We start from the raw sequence: 17,303 nt of genomic DNA on the forward strand, positions 1-17,303 counted from the left end.
GTAGGCAAGTGTAACCTGCACAAAATAAGGAACCCGTATTTTATTTTGGCGGGTCAAACTGACAGCACCCTTTAAGTTACGGGTCACAGGTGACTCGGATCTCAATCGCTGTTGCTGCTGTCGCTGTGGCCAGCTGCTCGTCTCGGCGTCTTCTAAACTTATAGAAGAATACGGCTGGATCGAGGCTTACTAAAAGGGCCGAAGGATTAAATTGGGTGTTTCCTGTCGACCGCTCGACGGTCAGGTTTTTTCCCACCCCCTGTGTCACGTCAGGATGGCGAGCTACCGGATCACCGCAGCTTCGCGGTAGGATTTAAATGAACCAAGCTATTTTTTCATTCTGGACCTAGTTGCTCTGGATCATGGAAAAAAAAGAAAACAATCAGATATTGATTGATGGACTATTGATCACCTTGGATTCATGAATGGACCAAAATAGAAACTCTTGGGTGACATCAGGGTTTATTGTTTTGTTGCTGGGTGCTTGTGTTTTTTCCTTGTTGTGTTTTTGGTTATATTATAGAAAATCACTGTTATTATAAATATTATTATTGCATATCTTCATATATATATGAAAGAAAAAAACAAGTTGAATACAATAACTTAAACATACTTTTGTCTAATGGTATTTTATTCAGTAAATACTTGAGAATTTATTTCTGTTTAATTAACTAAATACAAACATAATAACATCTAAACTTATTCATTTACATTTAGATGTAAGGCATAAATGTGTATAGTTATGTGTAGTTACAAGAAGCTCTAAGTTAAGAGAATTTAAAGTTCAGAAATAATAACATCAATACTTAATCATTTCATACGAATGAGTCAGTTCCTATGAAATATATGAACTGACTCATTCGACAGACAGCGCGACTTTAATAAATAGGGGAGAAAATAATAACCCTTATCAAAGTAATTAGTGCTTCCTGAGGGCATTAAATGAGCCTTCTGTAAGTAAAACAAACCAAACAGAACCCGAGCTGAATTTAGCAAATTAAGCATCAAGAGAGATGAGCGCAGATCTCTGGGAATTCTTTGTGCAAATATTTTGACTCCTGTTTTGAATGGGTTGTCAGAAATCTGGCAGATAACAGTCAGCTATGTGAACGCTGGAGCTTTGTGAGTCTTTCAGTCACAACCCCCGTTATGAGTGTGCAACGTTTCACACTTCAATCATAAAATAGAGTTGTTTTCGAAAATAATTCATTCGGGGATATTTGTGACCGCAGTGGTTAGATTACCATTTCGTAATAGCGTTCTAGCATTCAACAGACTGGATGCACTTTTGGGGTATGCAATTATGAGTGAGTGGGTGACGAAATTGTTTTCCATGTCACACAAGAAGATCTCCAATCAGAGTAAAAGACATTTCTTACAGCGGGTAGAAAGAGGCTTGTGGGGCTCTGTGAATAATCCTGTTGCCTTTTGCTTGTGTGGCAGGGCAGCAGTTTCAAAGTCTTGGCATCAGTGGAAGTGGAGGATCAATCCTCTAGAGTTAAAGTGCAGCAGCACTCTGCTGCCCATGCAAAGACGGTGATGATGCACGATCCCCCTGACCTTCACACTTCGTGTTGTGTTGTTTTGCAAGTTTACTTTTCAGACCTCCCAAGTGTCTTGGCAGGGTCTGCCTTCCTAAGATGTTTGTTTTTGTTTTGGTGGAAAAAATGGGTTAGTTTATATTCTATTTTTGGACATTGTTGGAGCAAGTTCATATATCTAGTCACAGGTAACACGGCCTTGGAGGAGAGAGTTGTGCCTAAAACATACCAAAGCATTTTGTACTTCAACTGAAACTTATTTTAGGTTTTTTTTCATAGCTTTGTCATATAGGTGACCAGCTGAGTGCATAATGAGTCATTGCTTCCTGAAAACATCCTAAACTGCACTTCTTGTCAATAGCTTTATCAAAGAAGCATCAGAAGATTTTGGTTATTTACTGACCTTTCTGCTTTGTCTGCATCTCTTTTGCAGGAGAACCCATATTTGTGCAGTGACGAGTGTGATGCCTCCAACCCAGACTTGGCTCACCCTCCTCAGCTGATGCAGGACCGTGAACGCAACGGCCTAATCACCTACTGGCAGACGGTGACCTGGGGTCGACATCCCGAGCCCCTACTCGCCAACATTACTATGTCTTGGAACAAGAGTCTGGAGCTCACAGATGACATCCAGATCACGTTTGAATATGGCCGTCCCACAATCATGGTTCTGGATAAGTCCATGGACCACGGGCGCTCCTGGCAACCCTACCAGTTCTATGCCGACGACTGCCAAGACGCCTTCAACATGCAGCCCAAACGAGTGCGTGACCTCTCACCCACAAACCTGACACGGGTCATTTGCACTGAGCAGTACTCGCGCTGGGTCGGCTCCAAGAACGATAAGAACGTGAAGTTCGAGGTGAGGGAGCGCTTTGCTCTGTTTGCAGGCCCCCGGCTGCAGAACATGGACAATCTGTACACCCGCATGGAAAGTATGAAGGGACTGAGGGACTTCTTTACCTTCACCAACCTGAGGATGAGGCTGCTTAGGCCTGCGCTCGGAGGCACCTATGTCCAGAGAGACAACCTGCTAAAGTACTTCTACGCAATCTCCAACATTGAGGTTTCTGCCAGGTGAGGAGTAACTGTTTTCTTGCTTGTTGCACCTTTACCATCACAGGTTTACACATTTCATCAAGCAAAGAGTTATTATGTATCTAAAGCCGGCAAAAATGTTTTAGATATTTTAAAATACATACAATTACACAAGGAAGAAGGTGGGGATGTTGCTGGTCATTTTGCCGTTCCGTACTTTTGCAGTTTGGTCATAATAAGGCATGAAACAAATGACTGTGTAAAAAGATTTCTTTTGTGTAAAAAAGTGTTTCTATTTGCTGCAACTAGATGAACTGATGATCTGTGTGAAGATCAATGACAACAGCCTGGTTGTCAATAAAATGTCCCTAACCCTTCTGTGGTGGCAATTTAGAGCCTTTTCTACTTTGTGTGCGGCCCGGCAGTGTCGCACTGACCCCGTGTGCGCTTTTGCAAGTTCTTTTTTTGAGTGGTTTCAGAAAGTGCTGGTTTGACAGGACACTCGTCTGTCCCCTCTGTCCCCACTTCCCCGCTGTCCGATCATGACATTGTTACAATCCTCCTGAGCGGCCTGCAAGGACCACAGGAGGGTCAATCTTAAAATTACCTTTGAAATCGACAGCTTGCATGGATGTGTTTTTGGTTTACTCCTAAAACTCTTTAGATATATAACAATTTATCAAAGATATGTGTTTTGTTATTACTTTGTAAGGGTGAATAGGAATTTTTTTGTGACCTGTTTTGCTTTATGCTGTCGGAAATAGCTAAATCTTGTTTAGTTGAGACTTGTTCAGCCCTCTGTCTCTGCTCCTCACACACACCCACACACACACACACACACACCCCATATTAATACTTGATCAAGGGAAGAAAGAAAGCTTGTAAGGTTACAGTGTTGCCGACTTAGCAGTTTCTTGCTGCTAGATTTAGGGTCTTTTCAGACTCTTTTAGCACACTCTTTAAGTAGTTCAATAAGAGATTTGTTGTTAGAGGTACTTGGATGTTTTTGCAGACTAACAACAGCATCTTGTAAAACGCTCAGTTGTAAAAGTATAAAAAGGCTTTGCTTCTTTACCTAAGCTACAACAATAGCACTGTAAAAAAAACCATTTGCCCATATAAGAAGAAACTCTTCAGTGAAAGAGACATTTGATGAAAATCCTAGGGATTTTTTTGACTCTAAAAAACTGATCAGTGTCATTTAGAAGCAAAAGTTTCTAGTCTGATATTTAATTACAATCACTGCAGTGCATCTGGGGGTTTTTTCTCCGACATTGATGGGTACTTTGTTCCGACCATAGATTCCACAGTACATCCTCAAAATGCTGCAACATTACTTGGTTAAGAAAGCAGGTATCAATGTCGCATAAATTAGCAAAAATTCATTGGTAAAAGCATTTTCATTCATTTACCTAACATACATAGCAACTGTCTTCAACAAACTGATGTATTTGTACTGTTAAGTTTTAGTTTATTGATTTGCTAGGCTGACATTTTTTGCTTTCTGTTTTTATATGACTTGTTGATCATTCGACCCAGAATGTGCATCAGGAAAAAAGATCTTACATGATGTTTTTCGTCCACCCCATAAACTAATCCTAAGCTTGGATCATTGTGATATGTATTAATTAAAGTTTCGGCTCTTCAGGATGGCTGGCTTTATCAAGAGACTCCAATAAGAACAATTTAGAAATACTCTGATCACATTAAAATTAGGAAGGATTACATCCTGTTTCTAACATTCAGAAAAATAAATGAAAAACTACCAAAAACAACCCTTTTTTCCTTTACAATTTGGTTTTACTAACTTCTAGACATGTTTAATGGCACTAAAGAGCAACAAACTGCTATTGTCTTGAAGGACGATTACTCTTGGTTTAGTCATTTACATCTGGTCAAATCAGACCAGTTATCACAAAGTATCTGTTTACTGTGCGGTAACCACTGCTTCCTTGTTGTACAGTGGATATGTGATTTGCACTATTTCCTCCCATCTAGACGACTACCAGTTTGAATCTTGATTAAGGTGTTTGTGTGCAAAGTTTGAATGTTCTCCAAGGTTTTTCACACCCTTTCAGCAACCCCTAAGCATGAATGTTCGGTAAGCTGGAGATCCTTTAAATGGCTGTTAGGTGTTAGTCTGTGTACGGTTGATAAATTTGTGTCTTTTCCTCCTGCCTGTGACCTTCCGGTGATTCTGAACAGGGTTAACTGGTTACAGAAAATGTATAGATGAATGGATGGTGTCTGAAAAGCTATGCTTTGTCAAACTAACAGAAATAATCTATGCACTGCTAAAATTCCTGAAAAGCAAAGAACAAGTTAAAACACACAAAAGCAATTACATCTTACATCTCATTGCACTTTAATCTTTTACAATGTATTACTAACTGTTTAATAAGCTCTTCGTGGAATCATTATCTAAGGCTCTTGCATGAATTCAGCGGAGTTTGCTGATGTAGTGCATAATAAGATATACAAATGAGAAATACTGAGAGTCTAGCTTATCAGTTTTGCACTTAAGTGACAAAAAATTCAATGAGAACATGGATAGCATTCAAACTCTGCAAGCTGTACTGCTCGAATGTGTTCATGTATGTCTTTTTGTTGCAATCATACATGACAAGAAGCAAAAATCACTTGGTGGTGAACATACCCTCTGGTTTTGACATGCACACACAGCGACCGTGACCAGAGGGCTCTCAGACTGACCCCGCTCTCAGCATGAATCCGGGTGTGCCTGTCACTGAACAATGATTAATGACAGAAATAAAAGGCCTCGGTGGTTGAACGTAAACCCTGATCCACATTCTGCCAGGGGATCCGAAAACCCTTACATGGCAACTTTGTGACAGTGAACGATGTTACGGCGATCATGCACCTGCTTAGCATCAACAAGCCATCTCTTCTTCCTTTCAGAGTTATTATTCCAATCAATACGGCGGGGCTGACATTTGAATGGTATTTAACATCCTTGTTGGGACGCATGTGCAGTGGGACGAATTTGTGTATGCAAGACGACCGGCGTGTGTGCGCGACTTACGGTTTGCTGAGCAAGAAGGTGGAAAGGGGAAAACGAGCATCTGAGTGGGGCGTTGACCGATGTGGGTGTCTGTGAATGCGTGTCTGCGTGTGAGGAAAAGGTGTGGGGAGTGTTTGATGAAGTCCTGAGTGGATGCTGACACAGCACACATATAGACACACGCGCACACACACATATTCACAGACACACTAGCCTTCTGGCGGAGGGCCTGTAGGTATTGATCACAGACACTTTTCAGGCTCAGCACAGAATCAGAGAGAGAGAGAAAAAGAGAGAGAGTGAGAGAGGTTATCAGCCTACTATTCAGGGGGGTAAACCTGAATCAAAACCCAAAACATTTTGTAACCAGCCACTGAAGCAATTTTGTTTTTGATCCTTGGCTGTGTCCGCTAACATTACACATTATTCAACCAGATGAAATGACCCAGGGCTGCAATTTATTGATTCCACTGTTATTTTTTACTTGGTGATAGCAAACCTATTCATTTCAGTTTGATCTTCCTGGTTACTAGCCACTCAGAAAATTCAAATTTTGATTTTTCTTTCCAGACCAGTGGCTCTTACTGAAGGAAGAAGACACATAGTAAACTACTTGCAGTATAAGATCTGTCATAAATTAACACAGAAACCACAAATAATCTTTAAAGTGTATGAAAAAAGAGAAGACTAGATTTTCTATGACCTGTCCAGACATCGCTCCAGTTCATTCTGAATGCAAGTGAGAGATTATCATTAAATACAAAGAAGGTTGAACGCTGCACATAATACAGAAAAGTTGCATAGTTGGTCTCTATCCTTTATAGAGTAGAACCTTTTCTGTGCGCCGTTTTGAATTTGTGAAAAGTCCAAACTTAAGATAATCATTTTGTCATTGCTTAAAAATAAGACACCACGTCTACTTCTAACATAAATTATTAAAAGATGACAGGAAGGCCAGAAAAGATGTGATGAATGAATGCCCTTCTCATGTGTTCTTATATTACAGGTCTAAAATGAGAATCTCTATTATCTCAGCAGCTTAAAAACTTTACAAAACTGGAGATTGTTGCATCTCTACTGAGCTTTTATTAACTTTTTTTTTTCAAGAAAATTCTTCAAATTTTTCTTCAAAACCAGAAATTTGGTGACAGCTGGTGATAGTGTCAGCATGCGCTAGATCTGATGACAAAGGACCCAAATTTAGCCCTGCAGAGAATGACTGAGGCCAGTCCATCTTCCGCCCTGGCCACCCGCACCTCCCGTAACATTATCGCCAATCAATAAGTTATTCTGGGCAGCCGGGAGGGGTATTAGGTGATAGCAGTGGAGGGGGTCCTCAACAGTACAGTACAATCAGGAGTGTCTGATGCTTACGGCTGGGAAATTGATTCTGGGGAGCGAGACGATTAGTCAATGCTCTCTGGACAAAAGGCTAAGCTATTTCATCTCGTCTCATCTGGCCTCAGTAACATATTGGGATTTCCAATGCTTAAAATTTGAATAATGAATATTCCACTACGCCGCCGCTCCATCGGGGACAGCACACTGAAATGGGTTTTATATGATCAGGACCGAGTGGCAGTGTACCTCAGGTCGCCATGGTAATGAGATATGCCGGCGTTATCGATGGATAGAGGGTTGTAGTCACTTCCTGGCCGTATTGTCTGTCCTCGGGCTTCTTGCTGAGGCTCTTGGACTCAACCCGGTTAAAAGTAATTATTATTAGTTGACTGTTCTTAATGGTTTGAATTGAGGCTGCACAGAGACAGCAAAACAAGCTTTCTTCCAATCAATCAGTACAAATGTTCCCTCTACAGGATGAGTCCCTTGTATGCACGCTATCAGAGTGTCCAGCCAATTCCTAGCAATACAGCAGGGATAAATACTGCTGTATTATCAATATCTATAGAACCCGATAAACCAGTAGGTGCAAACGCAGGCAAGATTAGGTTGATGAGTGGGAGATTTGTTGACAAGATGAGAATGTCGAGCCGGCTGACTCTGAGAGGGCAGCCAAAGGTGGAGCAAGTGTTTGGAAATGGATAAAGACAGAAGAAAGGTCAAACTCAGACCAGTTCAGATCGGACCGAGTCAACAGAAAATGACTCAGCATCGCTCAGTTCTCTCAAGGTTAAACAGGATGTGCTGAAGCACCGGCTCCAGTATGAGCTCCAAGCAAAGGTGTTTCAGTTTTTAAAAGCCCAGGGATTTATGTTCATTTCGCAGGCTGGATTCAAACTGCAGATGAGGGTATTTCCATATCACCGCCGGACCATATGAAAGCTATCTCCGACCATCAAAAGATAGAGTAGCAAAGTCTCAGTTCTATCATCATTTACATCAGTGAAATGATATTCGCTGGGAAAGGCTCACTCATAAGTACGGCTCTCAAATTCTCCCTTATCCATTTGACCTCCATCTCTCCATGCCTGCACCCTTCAGTCCCATCTGTCCGGACTGCGGTGCAGACTGTAGCAGCTCACTAGTCTGCATTATGGATTAGACAAAGGGTCATGGATTGGGCCATTTTTAATGAAATAAACAGCAAATCATATGGTGGGTCTTTATAATGGAATAAAGCAAAGGCTCCAAGCTCAGGAAGAGCCAACTAAGTGGATTAAGGCCAAGAGAGAGGAAAGGAGATGGAGCAGGATGAGGAGCTAGACAAAGTCTGCAATGGGGTTTTTTTTCTGTTTTTTTTACCCCCACCTTTCCAGGCTTGTAATCGCTGCAGCATCAAGTTCTCTTCTCCTCGACTTCTAAATTTGATTTGATTGGAGAAGATGGCATTTAAGAGAAGCCAAGTAGTCTGAGTGTCTCTTACTGTGTTATGGCAGTTAGCTGAATCAGGTGTAAAGAGCAACAGTCAGCAAATGTGCCACATTACATCACTGATCATTCTTCCATTACGGCAGACGATGCCAGTCTGTTGCAAGCCAGGCAACGTTCATGAAAAAATATTTATAGAATGTGAAATATATTTAATTTTTTTTTACTATGAGCAATATAGATTGTGCATTAAGATAATATGTTTTTCATATGTTGACATCTGCTGAGTGCAGGAGAAAAGAAATATCCAAACAAGGTACTTTGTGAGTGTCTCTGGACAGAGATTTGTGCTCTGTGTAATCTCAGAATTAGAGAGCAGTCTCGGGTCAACCTGAAGTGGCACACTCATTGATGAATGCTCATTGATAAACTCATACAAGACAACTTGCAGCCTATTTTAGAGAGTACGACGTTGAATTTGTTTGTGTCAATTCAACTCTAATAAAACGTTGATATTTACTCAGTGGGCAAATTTCACAACTTTTATTTGAGAAATAATTTTCACTTGAAAAAGGTGACTGGATTATTTAAAAATAGGCTGAATACCATCGTTTGTACCATAGTAGCGAAGGTCACAAAGCAGCGCAGTGACTGCTTTTTTAAATAAATTACACTCAGTAGGCTCAGTCTTGCCTGAAAGCAACAACTAATTATTTTCCAGTGGTGTGAATTAGTTAAGAGTTGACCAGGCAGGGAGCAAGGTATCCAAATATTACAGGTCCTTCTCAAAATATTAGCATATTGTGATAAAGTTCATTATTTTCCATAATGTAATGATAAAAATTGAACATTCATATATTTTAGATTCATTGCACACTAACTGAAATATTTCAGGTCTTTTATTGTCTTCATACGGATGATTTTGGTATACAGCTCATGAAAACCCAAAATTCGTATCTCACAAAATTAGCATATCGTGAAAAGGGTCTCTAAACTAGCTATGAACCTAATCATCTGAAACAACGAATTAACTCTAAACACCTGCAAAAGATTCCTGAGGCCTTTAAAACTCCCAGCCTGGTTCATCACTCAAAACCCCAATCATGGGTAAGACTGCTGACCTGACTGCTGTCCAGAAGGCCATCATTGACACCCTCAAGCAAGAGGGTATGACACAGAAAGATATTTCTGAAGGAATAGGCTGTTCCCAGAGTGCTTTATCAAGGTACCTCAGTGGGAAGTCTGTAGGAAGGAAAAGGTGTGGCAGAAAACGCTGCACAACGAGAAGAGGTGACCGGACACTGAGGAAGATTGTGGAGAAGGGCCGATTCCAGACCTTGGGGGACCTGCGGAGTAGAAACATCCAGAGCCACCATGCACAGGCGTGTGCAGGAAATGTGCTACAGGTGCCGCATTCCCCAGGTCAAGCCACTTTTGAACCAGAAACAGCGGCAGAGGCGCCTGACCTGGGCTACAGAGAAGCAGCACTGGAATGTTGCTCAGTGGTCCAAAGTACTTTTTCGGATGAAAGCAAATTTTGCATGTCATTCAGAAATCAAGGTGCCAGAGTCTGGAGGAAGACTGGGGAGAAGGAAATGCCAAAATGCCAGAAGTCCAGTGTCAAGTACCCACAGTCAGTGATGGTCTGGGATGCCATGTCAGCTGCTGGTGTTGGTCCACTGTGTTTTATCAAGGGCAGGGTCAATGCAGCTAGCTATCAGGAGATTTTGGAGCACTTCATGCTTTAGCTTTATGGAGATGAAGATTTCATTTTTCAGCACGACCTTGGCACCTGCTCACAGTGCCAAAACCACTGGTAAATGGTTTACTGACCATGGTATCACTGTGCTCAACTGGCCTGCCAACTCTCCTGACCTGAACCCCATAGAGAATCTGTGTGATATTGTGAAGAGAAAGTTGAGAGACGCAAGACCCAACACTCTGGATTAGCTAAAGGCCGCTATCGAAGCATCCTGGGTCTCCATAACACCTCAGCAGTGCCACAGGCTGATTGCCTCCATACCACGCCGCATTCAAGCAGTCATTTCTGCAAAAGGATTCCTGACCAAGTACTGAGTGCATAACTGTACATAATTATTTGAAGGTTGACTTTTTTTGTATTAAAAACACTTTTCTTTTATTGGTCGGATGAAATATGCTAATTTTGTGAGATAGGAATTTTGGGTTTTCATGAGCTGTATGCCAAAATCATCCGTATTAAGACAATAAAAGATCTGAAATATTTCAGTTAGTGTGCAATGAATCTAAAATATATGAATGTTCAATTTTTATCAGTACATTATGGAAAATAATGAACTTTATCACAATATGCTAATATTTTGAGAAGGACCTGTATACCTTTTCTAAGTTTCTCTTTTTCTTTACAGGCATGTTGTTTCATGCCTGCTTGACTCGTTTATCCTCTGTGTGTCTGTGTTTCTCTCTGTGCTATTCTGGCCCCCCTGCTGATCGAGCTAATGTGCTGAGAGGTTTAAGCTCTCCATCTCCTCACAAACTGGCACAGGAAACTTTCCATCGCTGCTCAGTGTTCATCTTTGTTTGGGGCTTACAGTCCAGACAGAAGCACAGCCACTTTGTAATACTTTATCCAGTGGTAATATTTTTTTGCTTCCTTAAAGGTACTTAACTTAGATATGAGATTTTGAAATATTCTAAAGCATTACTAGTACCATTTATAATTCTATATAGTGATAACTGCTGGCCAGTGGGATGTTAGTGCCTATATTCAGTAAATAGTAGACAAGCAACCCTACATGGCACAGATAGCCCTACTTGAATGAAGATGAAAACTCCACACAGAAAGGTGCTGGCCCGGATTCAAACCCAAGACTTTCTTTTTGCAAGGCAACAGTGCAATGTGACATATGCCAATGGAGACATTTGTCTTTAGCACTGGTCCAGTGAGTTCTTGCTGAACTTTGAGAAGGTGTAAATCTTGCACCAGACTGCAACCATTTCCACAGCAGGTCTCCAAGGTCCAGCGTCTGGGGTGTTGGATCCAGAGGATCCATGAAAGTCAGATCTGTAACTTCGGCTCTGAACTACAACAGTAACTGTTCATCTTCAAACTTCATTGTTGATTAATGAAAACATTCTTGGCAAATCTTCCCACTTTTGTTCATTTTGCACCAGTCCAAGAATTTCGCCTAGCAGTCCATCTTAATTATGGCTTCATGTTCTATTACTCGAACATTTTTATTATGCTGGTTGGAAACAAATATTCGTACATAAAGCGCAGATGTAATTCAACGCATCCAACAATGGTTAGATTATACTTTTCGAGTGACGTGTCACTTTAAGGTGGACTTGTACTTCATACTTGTTCTAGCTGCCTCAACCACTTTAACCTTAACATTTGTCTTCTTAAGACATCAGCAAATTAGTGTGAGATTCTCATGGTATGGAGTCCTTATGGCGAAAACTAGGTACTGAATTATTACATCCCTTAATATCAATTAATTAGTCACAGAAAAAGTGCTGACACCATTAATCGCAACTTCTTCAGTTTTCTGTAATTTCTGGCACAACACTGATGCACACAATCCAGTCCTAGAGGTGGTGGTAACACATGAAGTTTGCTGGATGCCGAGAAGATGTACTGGATGTATTGAGCCCCTCAAAACTAATCTTAAAGTATCGACACAATGTGAAACACTGAGGTGATATTTTATGAATACTAGATGTTAGAGATAACAGCCAATCAGAGACTGGATGGTGGGTTTCAGAGCCAGAATAAGTCAACATTTCACATGATTTGTTAAGTCATCAACTAAAGTTTCCTCGAATTAAAAGAACTTCTCTTACTGTGTCAAACATTGCTACTCGTTAAAACTGTCATCACTCACATTAAATATTAATTAATAATAGTATTGAAGCCACCACTTCTTAAAATATGAAATTTTTATATTAAATATCCTTCATTTTTCCCAAAAAACACACAAGCTTTAACTGCCTTGGAAAACTTTACCTCTATCAGTTTCAGCTGTGTTTGTGGTTTGCTGGACTTGCATGTCTCTGAGCGCCAACAGGAAGGCTGTCTTCAGTGACCAACTGCTGCAAAGTGTCTGTAACAAACTCTAGATCCCACAGTGGAACTAAAACAATAAAACCAGCTTAAAAAAAAAAAAAGATGTAGTCTCAAAAAGTCCACTACAGAGGCTGCTTTCATGCCAGCCCACAAAAATGAATGAAGCCTCTGTTCTGTTCAAAGGGATCCTGTAGAAACGGCAGCTTCTCTGGAGACCCATGCATGAGTGGATCTGCCAGGTTCACCTTCTGCTTATCACAACTCAGATGTTCACATGCTGCTCACTGTAAAAATGAAAAGAAAGCCAAACTGATTATGCACTTCTGAGCGTTCCTGAACAAGTGGTTGTTATTAAAAAATAATTTGCATCCAGAGTGAGAGGTTGTGACGCTTCCAGGAATATGGAACAACTTTAAAAAACATTCTTTCTACAATATGGTGCAATCTTTTATTGACCTTTGAAATAACTAGTGTTAAATGTTCCTAATTTTGTTTTATAGGCTTTACTAAGGCAGCAAATTGCGTTGTCTAAGTGCAGTGTAATTATTACATGCAAATCTACGTTAGTTTTGAATTGTGGTTGAGGTTTAAATAATCTCAGGTAATAAATGTAAATGTTCCAGGTAGCATAGGTGTGTATAAAATCATCTTTTTAATTCCTCTTGGTATAATTTCACACTTAGACTCCAATCTTTATTTTGACCAAGTTTCAAGGTAGAAAATGCACAGATTTGTTTTTTTTTTTTTTTTTTTACAAACTTACTGCTGCCAGTAAGTGCTCATGTTAAGACTTTGTACAATCCCCCTTTAACAATAATTCAGCATTTAGTTTTCTGCTATAAACTCTGACAAGGTTCAAGTGCACAGTAATAGCGATTTTGAATATGCCTCTTTGCAAAATCTATTTATATTTATAACTTCGGGCTCCTCTCTTATGTGCTTCTCTTCAGCTCACCTGACCTAACCATTTCTCTGTTGCCTTAACACAGAGGATGAGGTGTTCTCAGCATTCATTATTCTTTGATTTCCACCTGAATCATCTAAAATCGCTTGTTGTCGAAAAGTCCAAGCTGTTGGTTAAAGTTAGAGTTACATTTGGCTGTCTTCACTTGTTCACGTGTGATGGTAGGACAGAAATAGCTTTTTCTTTTTGCAAGATCCAAAGTGAGTTTAATTGTTGTTTCTGAGATTTTGGTAACTCAAAAATACTTTGGAGACTTATTTCCCTGCTTTAATGTCCTATTTGAGAACATGGCAACAGAAACATTGGTGTAATTCTTTTTCTTTTTTTTGTTACAGTGTTGTCTGTATTACACTTTAATATTACAGACACTGTATTGTCTGTAATACAGACAATACAGTGTTGTCTGTATTACACTTTAATACTGATTACCAAGATGGCAGATATTGGCAAGTTTGGGCAAGTAGCTTTTATTTGTTGTAGCCCTTCCTGATTCGTAAATATGAAAATGCTCCTGTTTTATTTAAATGACATGTTCTCCTGTCATTTCCATTTTGAAGAGTGTCTGAGCCACATTACATTCTTATCCCATGGAAACAAGAAGTCGGGCTGCACACAGCTGGTAGCACTGTTGCTTTGCATCGAGAACATCTTGGGCTCAGATCCCATGGATGTCTTGTTGTAGGGAGTTTGCATGTACTCCCTGTACATGTGTGGGTTCTCTCCAGGTACTCCAGCTTCCTCTCACAGCCCAAACACATGACTGGCTATAGTCTTTCTAAATCAACCAACTGGAAATAGGCAACAGAAGCTCCAACCACACCTAATTTCCCCTAAAAGGGCAATGTATTGACAATGACTGGATGTTCAAATAATTAATCACATAGTATATTTTTTGCCCATGAAAAATTAGGAAATAAATGCTTTCTTTTGTTTAGTATTTTTATTTTAGAAATGTTCAGACTGCAAGAAAAAAAATTTTCTTTAGGGATTTAACCCATCTTCACCATATGGAAGATGGGTTAAATCCCCAAAGATCCAACCCCTCAGTAATCAGTACAGTAATTCTTCTACTGTATCTTCATCAGTAGAAGAATTACTCAGATCACACATACAAACAAAGTAAAAGCTTAACATTTATGGCCATTTATTAATAATAAAGATAAACTGTTGCGGAAACATGCTCATTTAAACTTGCAAATCACCATTATATAACCCTTGTGCAGCAACGCTGTATCCTAAGGGAAGGACTAATTAGACCCTTAATGGCTTTCTGCTGCTAATCCTACTTGTACAAAGGTTTATCGTTTCAGTGGAAGCATGAATGAGGATGACAGGGCAGATAGTGGAGAGTCTCTGTGACTTCTGGGCTTGCTCCACCACTGCACAAGAGAACAAGGAACAGATGCTTGCCCTCTGCCCCCTACACTCACACCCCAGCTTTTTGGGGCCTTCAGGTCGTGTGCGCGCGTGTGTCTCAATGAGCTTGTTAGAGCGACTTTGACTTTGGAGACTGTCCCTCTATTTTTGAATTACCCAAAGTTTTCTTTTTCCGTCCTTTGCAGACGGAAGGTGAACGGATGGGAGGTGTAAGCCTGGATAAAGGAGAGAAAAGAGATGCAGGCAGATGATGGATTAATGCCTAGTTTCTGGGGACTAGCCGGGCTGTGTGATTTTGTGATGAATGATGTGCAGTGTGAGTCTCTGTAAATATTATTCACCAGTTTACATGGCCACCATTTGTCCATCCACACAGCTGAAACCTTGTATCGCGTTGAAGGAAAACACCACTTTCTGCTCCATTATTGATGGATTTGCTCCCTGCATGATTGGATACAGAACCTTGTGAAAGTATTCACACCTGTGGAACCTTTTCACAGCTTGTCACATTACATTTAGTAATTTTTTATTAGTTTTTTGCGTGTGTGTGTGATTGACCAGCAAGAGGAAGCACATTGTTGTGAAGTGGTATGAAAAGGAAAACATCTATAATAAGCATTTTTTTTACTCTAGTTAAGCAACATTTTCTTTCAGTGTGTGTTTAAGTGGCTTTTAGAGTACACCTATGATTAATTTAATCTCAGTATAAAGCTGTGAATGCAGCTAATAAAGTCTGCGAGACGCAACACATGGGAGACAGCAAACGTAGAAGAATGTGCTCTGGTCATGTATTTCAGACTTAAATGAATCACAACTCAATGTGTGATTCACTGAGTCACACATTGACTCAATGAATCAATGTGTGACGCAAATTCCTGCGTCACCCTCAGGAATTTGCTCCTATGATGAAACATGGTGGTTGGCAGCATTATGCTGGTTAGAGTTGATAAAAAGATGGACGGAGATAAACACAGGGCACTTAAATTACTCACTTAAATTTTGCTACCAAATTGACAATCTGTCACAAAATCTGAAAATTCCTCTGCACAGAACTCTCTTCATTTAACTGACTCAGTTATTCTACAAAAAAACCTCACAAATATTGGTCTCTAAAAGGGCAACAGCATTGGAAGAATAAAACCCTGAAACTGCAACGAAAGACAGTTCTAGAAAGTATTGACTCAGGTGAGTAGAATAGAAAATGCACATCAATACTTTTAGATTTTTATTCTTAAAACAATGTATAATTTAACTAGGTTCCCTTCTATTTCACACTGCTTTATGATAATCTGTCTCATAAAACTGCAAAATACACTGAAGCTTGTGATGGTAAAAAAAAAAAAAGTTCAAGGTTCATAAATATTTTTGCAAGCTCCAGTGTAAATAAATACTTTATATGCTGGCTTCTGCACAGAACATCTTTACTTTTGGCTCCTCCCATCTTGCTCAGGCTCCTCCCTCTTGAGCTATCTCCCTTTGAGGCAGCCGAAGCCTTGGAAACAGATCACTTTTTAAATCATTCATGAGCAGTCCACGGAAAAGAAAGGCACGCAGAAAGCTGTGGAAACGCAATGAGGGATGTGTCATTGTTTCTTTCATATGCAATGATTTATGACACGACGGTTGTTACTGATTTGATAATCACAGTTTATTTCCTCTCAGAAAGGAAGAAAGTTATAGTCAGCAATTTTTGCCTGTTTTTCTTTCATTGCTTTTGTCTCATAGATATTTTTTTTTTTGCTTCCCCACTCCCTTTCAAGAGTTTTCTCTTCTCCTCTTCCACCTTCCCTCCTGCGTCATACCCATAAACATCCTTTTAAAAACACAAACACAGAAAAGAAATAAAAGCACTTGCACTGTGTCTTACCTCACATCTGGTGAAGGGGGGGGAGATCTCTTGATACCATAAGCGTGCTCTAAAGCTGAAAAGCGCGCTGGGAATTGTAAGTGGGAGAACATGAGGTTCAGGGAGTGTGTCCTTGAAGAGATAGCTTGTTCTCAGTCAGCCACATTAATTAGCATAGCATTATTACAGGCATGGTGTGATCAAAAACACACTGCCATCTTTACTGCTGAACCGTCTCTGTCATTGCAGCCATGTTGATGGGTACGGATAAACAACTCTTTAGCCGGGGCCTGAATGTGCCACAGTGAGAAAAGGCTGGTGTGTTTTAATGAGATGCGTCCTGTCTCATACTGTCAGCGCTCTGTGGTTGTTGTCTGAGACTTTCTCTTTTCACTAAAATCTGGTCCCATCATGGACCTTGGGGAGATGACAGACAGCAGCCTCCTAAGTCAGCCAAACAAATCTTCAGGGGATGTCGTTTACACATCGCCTCTACGCTAATAGCTTATTTGTGAATAGTTAAGAACCGTGGCTCTCTTTGAGTTTCAGCGCTTCTGGCTGTCAGTGAAGGTTGCCTAAAAAGTTGAGCTTCATGTGACATTTCATCCTTATGTTTTCAGTTTTTGGAGCTACACTCATGTATGCCACATCAGCAGATTTAGTTGGCGGTTTTTTTTCCACTGTTGCTTAATCAGATG

General features: G+C 40.3%; 1 protein-coding gene across 2 annotated transcripts in view; it reads left to right on the forward strand.

The window, feature by feature from the left end:
- The window catches only part of ntng2b (netrin g2b), an 89,668-nt gene that overhangs the window by 13,229 nt on the left and 59,136 nt on the right, over nt 1–17,303 (forward strand). For both annotated transcript variants that reach the window (XM_028024767.1, XM_028024768.1), the window contains one exon: nt 1,975–2,618. In XM_028024767.1, coding sequence (XP_027880568.1) covers nt 1,975–2,618 — 644 coding nt within the window. The remainder of the gene's footprint in view (nt 1–1,974; nt 2,619–17,303) is intronic.

This window comes from Xiphophorus couchianus, chromosome 8, assembly GCF_001444195.1.
Source record: "Xiphophorus couchianus chromosome 8, X_couchianus-1.0, whole genome shotgun sequence".
Taxonomy (NCBI): domain Eukaryota; kingdom Metazoa; phylum Chordata; class Actinopteri; order Cyprinodontiformes; family Poeciliidae; genus Xiphophorus; species Xiphophorus couchianus.